This window comes from Gallus gallus, chromosome 2 (assembly GCF_016699485.2).
Source record: "Gallus gallus isolate bGalGal1 chromosome 2, bGalGal1.mat.broiler.GRCg7b, whole genome shotgun sequence".
NCBI classification, from domain to species: domain Eukaryota; kingdom Metazoa; phylum Chordata; class Aves; order Galliformes; family Phasianidae; genus Gallus; species Gallus gallus.
In genome coordinates this window covers 127,651,457-127,673,037 of record NC_052533.1, presented here as the reverse complement: position 1 = coordinate 127,673,037, position 21,581 = coordinate 127,651,457, and the positions used below count along the sequence as shown (strand labels likewise).

The following is a 21,581-nucleotide window of genomic DNA, read 5'->3' as shown; positions in this document are numbered from 1 at the left end:
GAATTGAGCTCATCATCATTTGTTAATTCAGCGGAAGCATAAGCTGCAGAAGGTTACAGTCTTGGCTCTTACAAGCAGTATCTGCACCTGGATATCAAATAGCCCTAACAGCCTGCACACTTGAATGCTTTGTTAAGCAAGCAGTATGATGTTTCAGTTCACTTCTTCACAATAGTTTGGAAAAGTCTAGCTACAAAATATTGGATACAAGATGTTATTTGTAATATTGATAAAAAAACACTTGTTTGTGGTAAAATTATGTAACAGCTTTCCAATTTGACATCATAGCTTAAAACTGATAACCAAGGTTTGTACGCCATACCCCCTTTCCTTAAGGCTATTAATCCTTTGAGACTGCAATAGTGATTTGTAATAGAACTGAAATTTCTCAGCACCGTAAGTACTTTGCCAGCCTTGTGAGAACACAGATATTCATCTTTCTTTCAGCATACTTGTGCCCTTTTGCTTACACGAACTGACAAGAATTCACTGCAGAAAAATATAAGTAGAATTTTGCAAAAATAAATACATTGTTACATGAAGGCTGTGTTTGTTTCTCATTTTAGAACTGCTTGAGTTGTAAAATGAAGTTAATTACATCTTTGATAAGTAGTTTATTGATCCAAGGTTACAGAGCGTACTTTATTTATACCTGATAAAAAGCAACAGTGTATTCTTACAGATGTAATAGATTTGGATTTTCTTTTTTTTTAACTGGTAAATTAGTCGTGTCAATTTGCAAAGGTTTTTACAGTGACACATTAGATCACTTTCTGGTCTATTAGTAATTAGTTGCAGGTCAGACCATTGTGGGATAATGATAAATAGATGACTAAATAAGTTATAATCAGTATAATTTTTGTTTTATCAGTGCACTTACTGAGCAAACAGTTTATAATAGATCATCCACATATATATATTTTCATGATGACTAACATCAAATGCTGCCTGCATAAACAAGCCATGTGGTTATAATAATTCAAAAATTCCACCAGCTTGGAGAGAAGCAATACTTTATCACACTACCAGCAGCAGGATCTACAGGAGATGTTTTACAGAGTTCTCTTGAGAAAAGATCTCAGTACTCAGAGTTTTTACACTTATTGTCAGTCCAGTACAGCTCTGTATCATTGACAGGTTTTTCAGACCATTTAGGTTTTATTGTACTTCACTACCTCCAAAATGCTGAAGTGAAAACACAATAGTTCCACTCCTTTCAGATGCTTGAGGGAAATTTGTATGTACACATATGGATATTTTGGTATTCATTTTCAGATGATTGCATGGGAGTTGCAAACCATATCAAAATTCATGGCCCATGATAGCATCACGTGCTGATCTGTAGTATTACAGATTTACTTGCAGAGATGCTTTGCATATTTATGTTTCATTTGAAGTTTTATATGAATAAATGTAATTTGCAAAACATTACTGCAGCATTTCAGAAGCCACACAATGAATATATGACAAAATTCCACATTTCAGGGCAAGTCATGCAATTATTGTAACTATATAAGGAATCATCAACTTGAATGCTCAAGGGCCCATTAAGTGCAAATTTGAGCATTTGAATTGCACCTGCTCAACTTCTCAAAGGCAGGCCCTGCTTACACACCGCTACCAACATCAATGGTTTTTCTTTTTTGTCTGACAGAGTCTGGACATCCAATTAATAACAAGTTCTTCCAAGAAGGAATGGAAGAGTGCACCTAAAAGGGCAGAATTAAACATCTGACAGAAAGAGAGAATGTGTGCTACAGCTTGCTTCACACCAATCAGAAAGTGCTTTAAAATATATGTTGTTTAAATATCTTAAAATTAAACGACATCAATAGCATATATTAAAGCTATCACATAAATCTTTTTACACTTTTTAAATAACTGTTAAACTGTGTGTCTAAAATTGTGAATTTAATGTAAAATGTGACTGATTTATGTAGCTGAATATAAATCTGCAACAGTAAATCTTGCATTAATGTAAGGATCTGACAATCCAAGGGAAAGAAAATGAAGTAATCTGCCAGTAAGAAGTCCTGAAGCTGGGGGTCAGATCCTGTTCATGGAAACCATCTGGTTGGGACCCTCCAAGCCACACCAAACACAAATGATCTTTTAAAAAAATATCCTATTCATTAATGCTTCGCAGCTGTGCTGAGTGTTACTTCATTTTTCCATGGCAACATCCTTTCTGTTTCAAGGATCTTATTTCAGTTTTGGTAGCAACGTGTTCTTTTGCCAATACTGAACACATTCATGTGTTAAAGAGAAGGAATTATTACAAATTCTTGAAACAGTATCACCCTCTATTTTCATTTCTATTATGTCAAGGCCTACACATGCTAAGTAACGTATGCTAATGATAAACCTATGAAGCAAGCAGCATTTTCTCTTCTACTTTCAAAAAGTTAACCAAAGGATATTGCTCTAAGCTTTTACTAATATATAAACCTAAAAAAGCATAATGACTTTAAGATCTCAGTTATATAAAAAGGAAAGTATTTAGTTACTGGAATAAATTGAGTATTTTAGTTCATATTTTAAAAGAAGAAAACATTGCTCTATAGAGAGAACTATGAAATACATACCCTCCAAAAGAATTAGGCTTTCATAACTGAGAAGTAGATGGAAGAGAGCAAACCAAACAAGTGACAGTCCACAGTTATGCACAAGCTCAACAAAGAGGGAAAGGTTACGCAAGAGCTTCTGCAGCCTTTCACGATGGCTATACAATGAGATTCATTTCCCTAACCCACGTTTTATAGCCATTTAAACCAATGAGAGGTGTTGAAGATGACCTACTAGGTGACACTCATAAAGCTGTCTCCTGGAAAATGGCCCCTCTCCACACTAATCATCATTCATCATAGTCTATCGTCAGAAAGGCTGATGTCTTTTTCAGGGAGCTTCAGATACAGAACAGAATCTCATAATTATTCCCAAAACTGTGAAGATCTACTGTTACACATCTCAGGTAGGTGTTATGTTTAGCCCCTGACATCCAAATTTGTCCAACCCTACTTGACCATTTGCAGCTGAATCAGACAGCACTGTCTGCTAGAATTTCAAAAGGTCAGAAATTCATGTTTTCAAGTTAAACAAAAACCAAAAGAGATGCAAAAGTAAAGTTGAGCACGAGTATGAGAACTGAATGAGCAGGCTACCTGTACACAGAAATGAACATAATAAGGATCAGCTGCATTTTTCTTGGACCTCTTGAAACTCTGTCTTAGCATTATGCAGTACTCCCACTTTTTTCCTAAGCAAGGTTCATTTAAATAAGCCTCTATTTAGTAATGAAGAAATTTATTTTTTGACAGTTCTTTATAAGTAACCATCTTAAGAAATCACCTCATCTCTTAACTGCTGAATATAAATAAAACTGCTCGTAGCTGCAATTGTTATAAGTCACAAAGTCTCTACTGGACCCAAGAATAAAAAGAATGCTGTTCAAAGAGCTCTACTAAATCTCATCCTTAGAGTTATTACAGTCAATGTTTCACTTTGACTGAAATTTGTACAAGTTATATGCCTCAAAGAAAATATTATTTTCAATAATTTCAGGAAACAGACTCATTTTTTCAAATAATTTCAGGGATATTTAAAGGCATGTGGAATAGCTGGCTATGTTTTATATGCAATAATTACACTCTTACTTAGCTGGCATTCATCACAAGATTAGTCATTAATTCATTTGCTTTTAATACAGATCCTTCATTTTTCTCACTGAAATCCAGTATTGGCAACCAATTAAAAATAATTGTGTTTATACGGCTTCACAATTCTAGCAACTATTAGTTTGAAGAACACGTGAAAAGTGAGTATTATCCTCCTACACAGTATAACTGCCAAGAAGACTTCAAGGCCGCATATAAAATCCTACAACAACTAAATAATAAAGGCAACTTTCTACAGCTAAGTAAGAAAGTCTTTTCACTCAAATACTAATAGCTTACCACATCTCCAATGCACAAAATCGTCATGCAATATTCTATCATTAGCAAGCCAGAGTTAGGGCTAAGCAAGTACCAGCTTTGGATCCAAAATAAACTTTCCAGTTATTTTGGTTCCAAGCACTTTTACTTGCTCAAACTTCCACTAAAAGAATAATCCTTTGATGATTTTAAGTTATGAAGTTCTGCTTTATCTGATGACAACTGTAGACTTTTCTGTTCTACAATCATGTTAATAGAAGATCCAGGAACATGAAAATAGTTTCAGAAAAAGGTACTCAAGTATTTAAACAAACAATCAAAAATATTACAGAAATATATATTATTATATATATATTATTATATAGTATAAATATATGTTATACTATACTTCACCTGAAAAACAGTCAACCTTCATCTTGTTATCATTCACACATTGCTTTTCAGAAATTCATCTTTGGTTAATATTGAAAGAAAAAACTGTGTATATGTATTTATGTCTTGAAAAATATATTTAAAAAAAAATGGATAGACAGACTGCTAAGCAATAATAAGAGGGACAGCAAGCACATGTACCAATCAATGGCATTTCACTAAGAAGGGCTACCACATATCTGTTTGGAAACATTCTTGGATATTCCGCTATTCCTTCGAGTTTGCATCTACTTCTACCTGTAACACATACCGTCCTCTGCCAAGAGACTGGCATCTGCGTTACAAAGTATGACTGACGCAATGGGATGAAACATATCAAAAGTGTGTAAACCGTTGTGTGATTTCACAGGGTGATTGAACTTCATCACTGACAAAAACTAAAACTATAGTTACATACTCATAATGATGAAAATTGAAAGCATCCAAATACCATACCAAAAAACCCACACCAAAATAAAACCCACCTGTACAAACTAAATAAATCTAGGAACTGAAAGACAAAAAAACTAGTGCCTAATAGGAAAACAACAACAACAAACCCAAACTTATACCACCGATAGCTCTAGTTTGTTCATGAGTTATGTAAAAGCAAAGATATATTTACAAATTACTCTTTGAGAAAACACATGCCTACCACTGCTACCAATTTTCATTCCCACAGAAAAGCCCTAGTTTGAACACAAACTCTTTTTTTCTTGGTTACACGCAAACTTATTAACTGTTGAGTAAGTTATTCATTCTTTGAACCAAATTCACTTTGTTGGTGGCTCATGTAACAAAGCTTGCCATGAAAAATAAGAGCAGAAGAAACAGATAATATCTTTGTCCTGATTCATCTCTTGCCATTTGGAAAGGATTCAGTTCTTCACCATCATCCTAGATATTATTTTTATGACTTACACTGTAGGTATCATTTATCTGATGAGTTTCATTGTGTTAGGTACCACACAGACACATAACAAAAATACACTGCTTCCTTCAAACAACTTAGAAACAATCTCCCCTGACTCTCCTTATCTAGTCATTCTCATCTGCAGCATGACAACATTAAGAAAGAACGGAAAACAGGCAAAATACTCATAAAACAATGATGAAATAGCTATCTGAAAGCTAAATTGAGTTGTCTCCTTGAGTGTCTCCTCAACTTTACTACGCAGTTAAGTCACAAATCTGAAGTTTTTGCTCAGGAAATATTAAATTTTTGATCTTTTAAATATTCTGATACTCAATTATCTTCTGCAACAAAAAGCAGAAAAAGAGAAGATTCTGGGAGCAGGAGGTTGTATATAAATATTTTTCTTGGTAGGGAAGAGGAATAAAAGCATTCATTTCTGCCAATAGATTTTATTTTACTTTAATATGAAAATAGTTCTGCTACTACATGCTGGTGTTCTAAAGGATGAGACATTGTAGGTGGACCATAAAACACTACTCTCATTGAACATACTGTTCAAATGGCACTGTTCATAATAGTTCTAAATTAATGTAATTTCCGAGCATGCACTTGATACATACGTGGAAGAACAGAGTCCTAATGACCACTTCTAAATCATCTAGCATTAGATATGTAATCAAAACACTGGATTTCTAACATGGCCTTTTTGTGCATAGCATGCATATATTTGGATACAAGAAATCTCTGCTTTTACTGATCTCAGATCACAATCTAAAGCAGTGTAGGATGAAAGAATTTAATCTGACTGATCATCTGACTGTCCACGATAAAAAGATACATACGTAAGCATCTGACTCATCACAGCATAACATTGTATCATATCACAGAACCACTCAAAAATTATGCATCATAGACATTTTGCTCAAGTAGGTTGGTATTCAGCAAATCTAACTATGGATAAAAAGGTAGCTAACTACTTTTATAACACAGGGGTATGCCAAGCATTTTTCCCTTGATGTAACTTTTAAAACAATCTTCCCCTTAAATACAGAAAAAGTATTTTGAAAACTAATAATTGAAAATGAAAGAATTCTTAGCTTAATTTACCAAAACTCTCTACTTCATTTTTCAGCCTCTAGGACTTTGAAACTACTGAAATAAAACAATAAAACCTTAGAGCTCCTTTAAACACCCTTCATAAAAAGCACTAGGATACATAAAAAATATCATAAAGTTTGGAAAGACATAGTTTTTCTCACTTCCTTTTCATCTTACCTGAAGTGTAAGGCGCTTAACTGCATTCCATACTATTCCAATAAATTCTTTCATTCTTTCTTCAGGACTTCTGCAGCCTTCAGATGAGTTCAGCATGGTTTTCACAGGAAGTGATAAAGGCCGAGATTCTAATGCAAACAACAAAATTCAGCTATACCAATAATATATAATGTAACACAGTGGTAGCACAGAAAAAGATTACTTATTTTAAATTCTAGAAGAGACCTCCTCTCACTACATAACTCACTATGTCACCATCTACACGATAACAGTGTATAGCAGAAGTTTCTATTACTAGTTTCAAACTTGGCAATAGAACTGCATCAGTTAAGCCTATTGAGAAATGCAATGTATCAAAAGCACTTGGAGAAATTCTTAATTTTTTAACTTAAATTGTTAAGTAAATATTATGAAGAAAACATGACCTAAGCAAATTAAGTCAGTTTCCAAAGTGTGATAACCTATTTGGTGACAGAATAGCAGTAGAAGATGTTTTCACACACATAACTGCCAGGGTAATCTGAAAAAGGTTTTAGTTTTTTGAAGTTGTAAGAAATGAAGTCCATATTAAATTACAGCCATTAAGTAGTTTTCTTAAAAAAAAAAAAAAATCACTAAGCATAAACTACATGTATGCATTAAAAAAAAAGATCTGAAAATGAAACAATTTAAAAGGTATGGAAGTAACTGTGAAATATTTCAGCTAAATTCAATGATTTCTAGTAAAAAGATAAGCTTCCTTAAATCTTTAGGTATCTAGTAACATGAACATGAAAAGATTTTAGATAATACTAGCATTAAATTGAATACAAGCAAAGTAGCAATACAAAACGTATCCAGTGGTAATTTCAAAATCATTTAAAAATGTATGAGGAGTACACAGTTTCTCCTGTGATCTCTTACAGAGTATGTGCTCCTTCTGTGTTTTGGGATATGCATTAAATTACTGTCAGCCTCCTTAATATTTCCAGTATTGGTGTGCATCTTGTTGAGCTGACAAAACTGCAGGAGTGAATTATGAACTCTTAACGACTTCATTGTAAACTAAATTAAAATCTCCGCAAGCGTGACTATTTATGTTTCCAAATTATACAGCTAGGAGAAATCTGTAGCATAATAACTACAAAAAAATTCTTAAAACAAAATTATGCTACCAGTGCAACTCAGGCAGGCAAAATCATATGTCCCTTTATATATATCAATGGTCTTCATTCAATTTTGAACATGCAAGCAAACAGCCAAAGAATTAAAAATGAAACGTCTGAAAGGTGAATTTCTGTTAACAGTATGCAAAGTTCATACCACTTGAGGAATAATTTTGATATTTTTTCAATCAAGGCTAAAAATGATCAGAGTTGATTAATACTCTGGATGCAATCCTTCAACGATTAATATTTGAATAATCTGAAAGAGAAACATTATAGTAAACGGAGAAGGAATCAAATGATTCTAAGAAAGACAGTAAAAAGAATGAGAATTTTTAATCTCTCAGATCTTTCTGGCTGCAATTACGGATCTGTTACAATTTTAGACAGTTAAAACTGGATCATTAGAATGCAGAAAGCATGACATTTCAGGATAGTATGTTGTCAGTTGTGCTGGAAAGACAAAAAGTAATTGTTCCATATGGAAAAGCACCATGGAGTAACTATTTCATAATGTTTTCTTTTTTTGACATTTATGCCATGTAGTGAGCATTCAATCCATACTACAAATGTATCATGTTAAAACTAAGACATTTAGCAAGGAATAGGCACTGCCTTTTTACATTCTTATTAGACCTGAGTTCACAACACAATCTTTGTGTAGGCAGGCCCTATGCTGCACATAATACAAGGTAAGAATCAGGAACAGCCAGAGTAAGAAGAAAGATGAAAACAACAGAGTGGAACAGAGAACTCAATACAAGGGTGGGTAAAGGGGAGAACATTATGTAAAGTCATTCTGAGTCTTTGAAAATATCAGAGGGACGAATTCCTCAGGTTAGGATGAGAAGACAAACAGAACATAAAACTGTATTCCTCAGCACAGTCAGCAAGGAATATCAACACCTTATGCCACTGGACAAGTGTGTTCCCCATGAATGGGATCTAAAACTAGGTTTTGCTCCAGTCTGCCATGTTTTCTTGGCTGGGAAACACACTTCAGTAAATCTCTCTCATTTAGGGGAACCAACCCTCTAATGCCAGAAACCAATACCTATGAACTAAAACTAAAATTAGATAGCTGAAACTTCACTTGTTTTTCTCCATGTATGCACAACTTAAATCTGCAAAGTTGTTTCTAATTCCAGGAGTACCTACGATAGAGAACAGCTTCACTCTAATACCCCATACTCAACAAAAGGTGAAAAAAAAAAAAAAAAAAGTGTCTGAAATGCAAACAACATAAAGACCCATTCAATCACAAATCCCAAAAACCAGAGAAGTAATAAGAGATGTTTCGTAATAAGAGATGTTTCGTAATAAGAGATGCTTCAGGGTGGAAAGAAACTTGTTCAGAAATAACTCCTGTAACTCCTGAAAAGAGAAGAAGAAAGAAGTAATCTCTTTTGTTGTTTCCCTGTTTTCTTTCATTTTCTTTCTTCTTTTTTCTTTTTTTTCTTTTTTTTTTTTTTCTTTTTAACCCTGTACTGGCAAGAACCACAGCTTTGTCTGAAGGGATGCTGAGGCAGAACAATGTCACAATTCCCACCAGGCAAGGCTATCAGGAGATGACAGTTGCTAAGAGTCTGTAGTCTGGTATGGCTATCCAGTGTGTTTGGCTACTCCTCTATAGTAGATACTTAGACTGGATCAGCTCCATCTGTCTCAGTATGAAGGTTAATCTACTAAAATAATTATGCTACTCAGCTACTACTGAACTGAAAAATCCAGGAACATTTCCTGGCACAGTAATCAGCCCTGTGCTGAAGCCAGGAGCCAGTCAGCAATAGCTGGATAGAAAATAGGATTTGTCTGAAACATTTACAAAACTGTTGAGAAAGGAAAAAGGAGAGGGGGGTTACCTTGGGTTGTACAAAGCTGAATTTTAAAGAAAACCAATGTATTGATTCATACTTTCTCCTCAAGTCCCATAATACCTAAGTGCTATTTTAGTAAAAATATACACTACATCTTTTTCAAAGCAGTCACTCCGAGGCTGCCACACTCCCCCAGTTCAGAGGACACACCGTAATGTCTATAATGAACAGACTTTCTGAAAATGACTGATCTGCTTCAACCAGGACTGAGCTACCAAAAGCAGTAATTTCCACAATTCATTTCAGAATTTATTGTTAAAGTTGCAGTCTTTCAAAATTAATTCTAAGTGTCCTCTCTTTGAAGATGACACTAAAGAAGATTTACAGGCATAAATTCTAGATACAGATGTGTTTGTTTTTTTAATAAAGACATAGGTCTCTCCTTTTTTCTGGCTTACCAGGAACTGTTTGCTTTAGAACTTTGATCAACAAAACAGATGTTCTAAAAATAACTTTGGGAAAATTAGTGCTATATTTAGTGACTTTAGAATGCAAAAGGGAAAATAAACTCTTTGAAGTGAGATGATCTGGGGGCAAATGGACATTTCATCTAGTAATAAAAGCAAAGACCACAGATCAGAATTTTTCTACTACTGGGTTGAGGACCACCAGTAATCTGCACTCATCAGAGGCCACATGCTTTTGGTTCTGCCTTCCTTACAACTGGTAATTGAACTCAAAGCAGGTAAATTATAATGCTAATATCTTATTCCTAATTTGTATGTGGTGCAGTTCTATCATGTCTCATTCTACTGACATAAGACTCCTTTCTCCTGGCCCACTGTGTGCCTCTGGCAGTTTATACATATAGAGGGTAGAGCAACTCCTTTCTGGTTGGAAAAGGCCATCTTGCTGCAGGCAAACCCATACTGTCAGTGATCTCTAAAAGCTCAGAAGGTTCCTAATGAAAGGCAAAGTTCACACATAGATGTCCATGCTGCAGTCTTCAGCAGGATAGTCTCTCCCAGTGCATGACTTTACTCAAAATGTACATCGTATGACCTCAGCATGCTAGGCAAACTTTGCTTTCCACCTCACATCATCTGTCATATACTTCTCACATGTTAGAAATGAGCTGAGCTGAGAAAAATGCTACTGCAAGTTAATCATAGATACTAAGAGGCCATGGCAGCAAAACACACGAACAGTAAATTAAGTCAAGGTAAAGCTCTTTCTGAAAAGGTTTATCTAATAAAATTACAAGTTGTCTGTAGTGTCAAAGTACTCATTGGTGTTTCTTAATAAATGTATGTATTTTCATGCATTAGATACAGCTTTTTTATCAGAAACAGAAAAAAAACCAAAGTGTTTGCTACTAATGCGAGCCATTGAGGAACTGATCAAGGAGTCTGAGGGATTAGAAATGAGATTGAAAAGCAGTGGAGGAGAAAATTCAAACTTCAAACAACTTTGAAAGATTGAAAACCTAAATGGACTACAGATCCTTTTTTCTTTTTGTATTTTTTGTTTCAGAAGATTAAATAGTTTCTTCATAGGTTACAGGAAAAACATAGCACACTTACCACCTACTTAAAATTTCCTTCTTTTGTTCTGTAAACCAGCAGTTCTCAACTTCCGTGTATAATATGAGCTAAAGCAAAAATCACTGAAACTCATATAAAAGCTTGTTTGTCCTTTGGTTGGCATTTCGGTTTTCTTCCTACATTCGTATATTTTTTTAATTGCAGAACAAGGTACATAACTACATACAGAGAGATACATGAAAGTATTACAAATGAATCACGCTTTTATATATATTATGCCAAAGGAACAATTTTTGTTCTCAATGCAATTCATTTCCGTGCAGTAATTTTGCTCCGTGATTTAATATTACAAGTGTTTATATATATATAAGTATATATACATATACATACAGAAAAGAAATTACAGAAACAGAGGATTAACTTGCTGAAAATGTTTTCTAACTTTGTGTGCTAATATTTCCTACAATCCAATTTAAAAATGAAAAGTTCATCTAAGTAGCATGCTCATTAGGTGAGGCTGATAGATGTATGGATGGATATTTTCTGGACTACCAGTACCCATCAAAGCATTTCAGAAGTATTCACAACTTAATTTTTGTGGTGGTGTGTCAAAAACATTAAAATATGGAATCTTTGGATTTCTTAGTAACGTCTTTTAGTAGAGCAAATGTATGCTAGTAACTCGAATTGAATGTGATATGGATGTGGTTATGCAAGCAAAAAAGCTATCTGTGTGAAAGTGGGAGTTAGCTACAGAATGGCTTTTTCTCCCATCAAATCCAATTATTGCTGCACGATTTTTGGGAAAAAAATAATCTATTTAGTACAGGGAAAATAAATAAAGAAGGACACTTTTGTACAAATCAATAATGGATTTTCACAGGCAATACTGAGCTGTTATACTAGTCACTATCAAAACATGTTAGATGTGAGTTCATAATTAAAGCCCATGCCTGAATTTGTTTGAACATTGCTTTCAATTCCAAATAACTTAGTGCATTATGAAGAAAGAATGTCAGCCTTCGGGTTTGCAACAACTTTCCTGGTAAACACAGGAGGAAATCTGCTTGCTTGTCTGCCTTACTTTTTAAAAATACACTGACTGTTCCTTAAGTTTTTAAATAATATAAAACAAAAACCCACATCTTTTTCTTTCAACTTTTAATTTTTCCATACAGAAAGCATATTTGATTTACTACACTGGATTTGTGTTCCTAATACTCTTAAAGTCCACACATGGAACTGAAGAAATCATGCCAACACACAACAACCTACAATAATTATTTCTCGGTATAGGTATGTGACTGCCTTGCCATTTAGAAGTTACTCTAAGTTATCTGAGCCCAGAGACCTTCTATTTAAGTAATCCTTCCAAGAACTACAATCCAGTTATAAAAATATGACAGCCCTTGTACTTTCAGGCACCTTAGGTAAATGCGTGTCAGATTTAAATTCCTATATTTTACTTAGCCTACTTAGCATCTGTTTAATTTCATTCATCTTCCCAAATAAATCATCAGTAATACATTCCAAGACAGGCATGAATAAACGATAATCATTCAGTTCATTGAGCAGAAATAGCAATGTACTAATTCAAATGCTTCATATAATCCATTGATTTTTCAGCAGCTAGATTTCTCTGACATTTGCCAAAGTTTCTTTTGCATTCCAACAGCTCAATTTAGCAGGAATCTAGTTCAGCATTCTAGTTGTGATACCCTCATATATCACATCCATCTTGCAAAATGTACCAAACAGTCTGCTTCAATGAGTTCCACTGTGTGGCTCATGTTTGGATGGATCCCAGCTTGGGCATCAATGTGCCCCTGGCTGAGCAGCATCCCACAGGCACTGCCATATTTACTCGGCAACCCATATTACCTTCCTACACAGGCACGCTACACACATATTAAACATTCTGCCAATACCCACTCGAAAGAGCTACACCTCCACTACAAGTCTGCAAATCACTTTTCATTGAACTAACAGGGTACCACTGAATTGCTGAAAATGGGAGAAGTGGGTAGATGAAGGAAATCAGGCAAATCCTTTTTTTTTTTTTTTTTTAATATTCTTTCTTTATTATCTTGCTTGTTTATGGCCACATCATACAAAATTTAAACCATATATTCTGTTATCTTACTCTGTTTTTGAGGCCTCTGTGGTTAAGGAGATTTATAAATAACTTCCATTTGAGACTTAAGAACAGAAAACTTGGATTTTCACAGACATGCCATATAAATAGCAGTTTTGCTCTTTTCCCATGCTTCACTTTTGGCAATGTCTCAGCAACCATTAGCTAATAAACTGAACTCAAGATCAATGTTTTAAATCATTTTACAGCTGTGATTACAAACTGCTTTCATTTAATACATAGAGTTGGTTTCTAAGTATTCTCAATGGAGTCGCTGTTAAGATTATGCTAGACTTGAAAAGCGTAAATTCCAACTCATCACCTGAATAGCATGATTTTAAGATATAACCTCTCTCAATCTGCGTAGACTGTGCATATGTGCTTGCTATCCATGTAATAGTCTCAGGTTTCTGATTCCTTAAGGCATCTGTAGCTACAGCTTTGATTCTTAAGAGATACGGGGCTTACGAGGACTGTTGTTCATCTTATCTAAAAAGTTATTACAGCATAGGTAGTCATAGACCTGTAATCAGTGTACTTTTTATTCCTATTTTCAAAAAGATGAGACAAACAAAGAAAACACAGACAGAAAGTAGGTGAAAATTGAAAGAAAGGAAATCAGGTGAAAAATAGAAGGGATCAATAAAAGGGATCCATTCAAAAAGGAAAAACAAAGGAAAAGAATTGCAGGCACTCTATTTTCAGTTTAATAAGTCATTCATTCACTGTATTTCAGCACATCATGCATCTATCTGTACAGAAATAAATTATGAAAGATATTATCCACTGGAATTTCTCTCAGAATGAGATCTCACCTTTTGCACTTGCAGTCATTCTACCTTTTCTAACCATTTACACTGGGAGCTTCATAACAAGAGAAACAATTTTGTGATGCAACATGCATGCTAGTTTTTACTGTCCCCTCAATCTTTCAGTCCAATTCCAATACTGTCAAAGAGATGGAGAAGCTTCTAACATCACCTGAAATGCCATGAGGGAATATGGGGGACAAGACTGCATGGCACTGCAGTAAGACATAGCTCTCCTTTCTTTCTTCTGAAAGGGACAGAGCATCCCTTTAAATTATTTCTTCAGTAGACAATCCTTTTGCTTTTTGGCATTCATTTTATATTTGAACTCCCCTTTTTTGCAGGTAAATCTCAAATACTTCAGATGTTTTACACCTGACATTTTATCTCCAGAGCGTAACAAACAGAGACACATTTCAAAACATTGGCTAGTCTTCAAACAAGCAACTGTGTCATGCATGGCACGTGTTAAAAACAAACAAAATGTAATGTCCACCTTATTTTTAAACAGACACCATTTCCCATTGTCCAAGAAATGAGAAAAAGTCAATATTCTTACAGGTTGATTCTTATGGAGGTAGTAGTGAAAAAGTATGTAAGAAAAACTCAAAGGAAAAGATATGGGTAACTTGATTTTATCACCTCTAGTTTTCCTTAACCTCTTTTTATAAACTTCACTTTGTGAGTCCGACCTTTAATAGAGTCTTTGACACTTATTTTGATGAGTTAAAGAGCAAACTTCAATACAATAAATGAAAGCACCCGTATATGTTATTAGAATGCTTACATAACTCCAAAACACAAGCAAGTCCCTGCTTCTCCGAGTCAAAGAACAATTTTTGTCACCAAACTTTCCAAAGCTTTGCTACAGTTAGGTTTTGTTCACACAAAAAGGGATGATGAATACAATTCTTTCAAACTACATCAGACACTAAACAAAACAAATAAGATTTCCTCATGAGTATCCTTCCTGGACTATGTATGTCTCTTCAAAGAAAGGTTTTACAAAGGACATTTTAAATACTATTTCTTAATATCAAAACTAAAAATGCCATAAGTTTCTCTTGTAAGTTACAGCTTCATGCATGACAGGAAATGTCTGGACACAACACAGATCACTTATGACATTGGTATAGCAGAACTATAGATGCTACAAATAGTAAAATAAAGAATATACTTAATTCAGTTGTTTCATTACAAACAAAACCAAAGGATATTCGTTAACGAATGGTAAAATAAAAAGACAGATCTTAAAAAATAAGAAATATGTATAAATGAAATCAATTAAATTTCAAGAGTTTTCTATTATTCTACCAATAATAACATGGCAACTCTTGTAATATTCAGCAAACAGATTTTCTGGTTTTAGTACTTTTTATCTCAAATTAAACTCTACCACTAATGGACAAGTTCATAAACTCATTTTCAGCAGACAACATCTTGAAGTACTTCATGATTATCTGGAAATAAACATCAATGCAAAAGAAAAGAGAATTTGTTCATTATATTTCAGAAGGATTATCACAAGTCTCAGCTGAATAGTCACTTTTGTTGGATGATGTCCTATTTTACAACTTGCAGACAGTACTGTATGATTAAATAGCCTACAAAATCCCAGAATGCCGTATCATCTTGATTAGCAATAACAAAATGTAACTTTAGCACTCCCAATGTGCCAAGGAAAAATCCTGAATTGAATAATTTCTTGAACACTGGAAACAGAAGTGGCAACAAATATATTTTCTGTGGGACAGTAATTTTGAAAACTGTGAATTTTACTGTGTTTATGCACAAATCTTAGTTCTGCTGAGACTTGCATACATGCCAGGTTGGAAACAATGTGAACAGTTTGACTGAAAACAAAGATTAATATGAACACACAGAGTCTGACAAAATTACGGACTAAAATACTAACTATAAAGCCATATAGCTCTCTTCTACTGAAAGTTTGCATCCTTTATCTTGTCTTAGTAAATAGCAATTAGGATCAGGACCCCAGGCGTGGTATCTAAACTAAAAATGAGATATATATTGCGTGTGTATTTTAAAATCACAAGTTTGATGATTTTTTTTTTTATTAAGGAAGTTGCCATTTTCTGGGACAAAATTTCTGTAAATCTTAAAGTTGTTCCACAGTACTCTCATAGTTGGTACTGCCAAACTGTGCACGCAATTCATTGAGTGAGTCTAAAAAAGCTACTGGTTAGTTTCAATCAAGGTGTGATCATACCTGTTATCGTTTTTGTTTTGACAGGACTGCTGGCATACTCAGAAGCTTGATTTGACTGCTGCCTTGCCAGAGGTGCGCTTCCAACTGATGCTTCATCCTCTTTTTTTCGAGCTACTGACACACCAAGTGGAACAGCTCCTACAGACTGCTGGAAAAAGAAATGCCTTGAGAACCACTCGAAACAAAAAACATTAATCACAAATCATGACATTATCATGAGAAGCATGTCTTAAACTGTGTACTTGGATATTTACAGAAGACAGCTTGAAATGATGACTGGAAAATATGGTACCCAATCCATATCTCCCATACTTCATCAAGCCCAAAGGTAAAGACCTGATCAACAAACATATTATAAAGCATATAAACAGGAGGAGCAATGGCTGTTTATGAGGGTTGATAGTGATAAGACAATGGGGAATGGTTTTAAACTGAAACAGGGATGGTTTAAGTTGGATATTAGGAGGAAGTTTTTCACACAGAGGGTGGTGACGCACTGGAACAGGTTGCCCAAGGAGGTTGTGGATGTCCCATCCCTGGAGGCATTCAAGGCCAGGCTGGATGTGGCTTTGGGCAGCCTGGTCTAATGGTTGGCGACCCTGCACATAGCAGGGGGGTTGAAACTCAATGATCATTGTGATCCTTTTCAACCCAGGCCATTCTATGATTCTGTGATCTTATGAAAACAAATATTTACATTTTCACTGAACAGCTGAAACATTACATTCAGGCATGCACTTGCAATTCCTTATTTTAGTGCTATTCTTCTGAAGACAAACAAAAAAGAATTTATTAACCTTAAATACCATGCTGAGGGATCAAAGAAAAATCATTACCTACATGTTTAGAAGAAACCGAATTTAGCCAGATATGAAAAACCTTAAGGTTTTGTAAAGAAATGTATTGACCCTCGTCAATTATCTTTCTAATGAAATGACACACAATTTAAAATAAAAAGAAGCATGTAGCGTGACTAGTAATAACCAACACTGAATTATGTTTTGTTTTTTAAGTGAATCAATAAAATTACAAACTGCTCAAAACATGATACTGATAAACAAAATCGAAGACATTCAAATATAGGTTGAAAGGCTACATTCTTATTTCAAAGATTAAAAGTCAAATAAGTACAGTAAAACCAATAGCTCTGGAACTGGAGGTCCATGAATTAATACAAATCACTGTGTTTGCTGTCAATATTTTTCCTCATGAGATTTTTCTTTAATTAACATGAACAAGAGAAGCAAAAATCAGTTAAAAACTGAATTCCCCATTTTGCACACAGCTGGCTGTTAGCATTTTGCTGTAGTAATAGCTGCTAGGTAAATTGTAAGCACATCCAAGTTGAGAATTGCAGAGTGTTTCTACCGTTGATTTTGCAGAGGGTTATCATTTAAAGATGGTAAAAGTTTTTTTCTAAAGATCAGACATTAGGATTACATGCATCTTAATCAATTTTTGTGTAATTTAATTTTGTTGGTATTGGAGTGAAAATGTAATCCATATAGCTGGGTAATGAGAAACCTCACACGTTGCATTAGGAATCTCTGTGGGAAACAAATTCGTGTGAGGCGGGCAATGTGCTTGTAAATTTTCTCCAATGGAAAACAGATCACTGAGTCAAGCAGTGTGCAACACGTGCACACATACAAAACCCCAAAACAAACAGAAAAATCATTTAATTGAAGGAGAATGTCTTCCAAACGCCTTTACCATTTTCCACTATAAAAGTAAATTAAAATAAGACAGACAATCAACTATTTAATCCCATTCCAGCAAAAACAATCATCATACATATACAGTGGTATGCAAAGTTAATAAGAAAATACTAATGCCAATGACAAACAGAACTCTCATCCCTCCTCCTCTCTCTGAATGTATCATCAGCTTTGTCACCAAAAGCACTAAAAAGCCATTCCAGAAGACAGTAACATGGCACTTTGGCTTTTATTGTTGTTACGGCTAGAGGACACCAATGTGCTTTGAAAAGACGAGTTTTACACCACAGAAATACTTCCCACATGTCTGTGCATATGTAGAGAGCGAAAGAGAGTCTCAGGTTTTATACACTTTGGTCAGACATATTACAGCACTTATTTTCAAAATTCAGCAGTTTATCTGATACAGTCTTGCAAATGGTAAAGCCACTTGCAGCTTAGCCAAGACAGTCACCATTGAGTCGTGTTTTGCCATTTCTGGATGTAACATCTTAAGATTCCTGACTTACCAAAGTGAAGCAAGAGTTCTGAAGAACAAATGCAGATAATACAAGACAGTACAAAAGACAATAGGATGGAAAATTTTCTGAAGAAGCAGTATCTGTTTCTGAATGACTGAAGAAATGGATCACCAACACACAATAATAAGTTACACCACTAGTCATACAAGGAATAACATCAAGGCTATCACAGCCAGGCAAAGCTGGAAAAAATTAAGACCTAATATTAAGTGTTTGAGTGCTGATCTGGACAATGAAACAGCTGTTTCATCTTTGCTCACTGAAATCAAGCCTGATGTTGCTGTTGATGATGCCCAGTACAATCTTGTCAGATTTTTGGCAAAAGATTTCTGGTTAAAAGAATGAAGAAGATGAAAGATCAGCACTGAACTAGATGGAAAAAGATCATCAAGATTTGGGTTTTAGCCACAGAGTGATGAGGAAATTGTGGCTTGGGAAATAGCAGATGACAAGAGCACTGCAGCTGCATGAGAAGATGAATCTAATGAGAAAGGAGACATTGCAGTCAAGTGTTTTCATAAGCATTCCATCACAACAGTCCAAAAAGCTGGCAATAAAGTAGCATGAGTAAAGGTGCACCTACTTGGGATGTAAGTTTTATGGTTATTAAATGGTAGTGTTATAAGGAAGATAAAGAACACAATAAAGTTATGGAACTACAGAAACATTTATGTGAAGACTTTTTACACTGCAGAATACTGTGCATAGAGCATGACTCAAGATAATCAGAAAGATGCTTTTTACAAGAAAAAAATAATCAATTTCCATATATTATATAGGATGACTGTTTGCACTTAAAAAGTAAACTCAAATTCACGACCTATAAGGGCAGTGATTTGGGGTTATTGATTTAAACTATTTTGTTTTCAGAGTTAAAATCAAAATCGTATTCTATTCTGGGATGCTTACCGCAGGTGTCTGAATGTGATAATATTTTGTGATTATTATACAATGAATACTAGATTTTACAATTTTTCCAGTATAATTATGATGATTAATTGTCTAAAGGGTGGTTAAAAAACTATAGGAATTTTTTTTTCCAAATTTAAATTTTATTAACACAAGTAATCTAACAAATCACACACAATGTTATGTATGTATATTCAAAATATATGTGATATGTCCATACAAAAGTATCAGACATATATTTAATATTTTACTTCATAATGTGCAGTCAATATGGCCGTGCAATTGATAAAGATCTTCTAAAATTAGAGAAAGGCAAAGAACTATAAAAGAGAGCCTGCAAAAAATAATGTGCCAAAAATACCAAGGCCCAACTATTTCTTGATTTAGGTGGTGATATGCCAAATAAAGCTAAAATATTCTGTAAAAAGAGCTATTGGAAATTTCCCCCAGGTAGAATTAATATTTATTTTATTTTTACTTGGGTTTTTCTGTCATTAAATATTTTCTTTCTGAATTATACTTTCATGCGAGTCTGAAGAAGACGAAGGGTAAATCGGGGAACATGGGAGTGCTTTCTAAAGGAAACCCAACAAATAGCAGACGAGTAACTTCCATTTGAGGGATGTCTATATAGAATCATAGAATGATGAAACAGCTCAGGTTGGAAAAGACCTTAAAGATCATCAAGTCCAACCAGGACCTGACCGTACTACCCACACTCTAACAACCCTCCGCTAAATCATGTCCTGAGCACCACATCCAAACGGTTTATAAACACATCCAGGGATGGTGACTCAACCACCTGGGGAGCCTATTTCAGTGCTTAACCACCCTTTCTGTAAAGAAGTTTCCTGATATCCAACCTAAGTTTCCTCTGGCACAACTTGAGGCCATTTCCCCTTGTCCTGTCACCTGTCACCAGTGAGAAGAGACCAACGCCACTGTCGCTGTAAGCACCTTTCAGATAGTGGAAGAGAGCAATAAGGTCTTCCCTCAGCCTCCTTTTCCCCAGCCTCCTTTTCCCCAGACTAAACAGCCCCAGTTCCTTCAGTCTCTCCTTGTAGGGCATATTCTCCAAGCCCTTCACAAGCCTTGCTGCCCTTCTTTGGACCTGATCCAGCACCTCAGCGTCCTTTCTGTACTGAGGTGTCCAAAACTGAACACAGTACATGAGGTGAGGCCTCAACAGTGCTGAGTACAAGGGGCAGGATTACTTCCCTAGTCCTTCTCACTACACCATTCCTGATACGAGCCAGGATGTCACTGGCCTTCTTGGCCATCTGGGCACACTGCTGGCTCATATTCAGCTGACTGTCCATATAGTAACATCCCTGGTAACAAAAGTAAAAGAACATTCAAAGATAGGAAATAAAACATTGTAAGAAAGTCAAAAATGAAGCACGAGTCTATGACATATTGGACTCAATTCAGAAGCCTCACCCCCAGACACAATTTGCTACCTGTGAAACCAAACCCAGCTATCACAGTAGGGGCTGCCGTGGCCACACAGAGTGATCTGGATATGTGCAATAGCTTGCAAGCAGAAGGTAAAATCAATGAAGTCATCTGTCTAAAGATTCCTTTTGCAATATTGTGAAACATTGTGTCTTAAAGAGCCAAACGCCTCTGATAATGAATGACAGAGAACGAATGACACAATATAAGGATATCAGTGTCCAAATTTTAGGTTTTTTTCCCACTGTGGCACAATCGGCTAAGACAGATTACATGTGAGGAATTACTTGTTCTATGTGAGTCTCCTGACCAAGTCATGATGAACTATTTCTTCTTAGGCAAATATCCCAGAGTATGTCAACTGCACCACTCATCTTGTTGTAATCTACAAACTTGCAAGGGTTACACTCATCTCACTGTCTATGCTACTGATAAATGTGTTGAAGAACACTGGGTCCCAAGATGGACCCCGGGGGGACACTACATAGGACCAGCCTCCACCTGGACACAAAGCTGTTGACAACAACTCCTCTGGTTACAACCATCCAACCAATACTTTATCCACCCAATTGTCCAGTCATCAAATCCATCTCTCACCAATTTAGAGATAATGACATGGTGCAAGACTACATCCAAAAACTTTCCTTGGACCACCGATGCCGTCATTCCATCATAAAAAGCCAAGAGATTGATCAGGCATGATCCGTGCTTGGTGAATCTATGCTGGCTTCACTGATAAAATGATTAATTTTAGTTAAATGATTG

At 35.2% G+C, this 21,581-nt stretch overlaps 1 protein-coding gene across 5 annotated transcripts in view; it reads right to left on the bottom strand.

The window, feature by feature from the left end:
- The window catches only part of VPS13B (vacuolar protein sorting 13 homolog B), a 411,590-nt gene that overhangs the window by 200,862 nt on the left and 189,147 nt on the right, over positions 1-21,581 (bottom strand). For 4 of the 5 annotated variants that reach the window (XM_040695919.2, XM_040695916.2, XM_025148060.3 and 1 more), the window contains exons 21-22: positions 16,214-16,361; positions 6,535-6,662 (exon numbers count right to left, since the gene is read on the bottom strand). In XM_040695919.2, coding sequence (XP_040551853.1) covers positions 6,535-6,662; positions 16,214-16,361 — 276 coding nt within the window. The remainder of the gene's footprint in view (positions 1-6,534; positions 6,663-16,213; positions 16,362-21,581) is intronic. The other variant, XM_040695918.2, reaches the window with a different exon arrangement.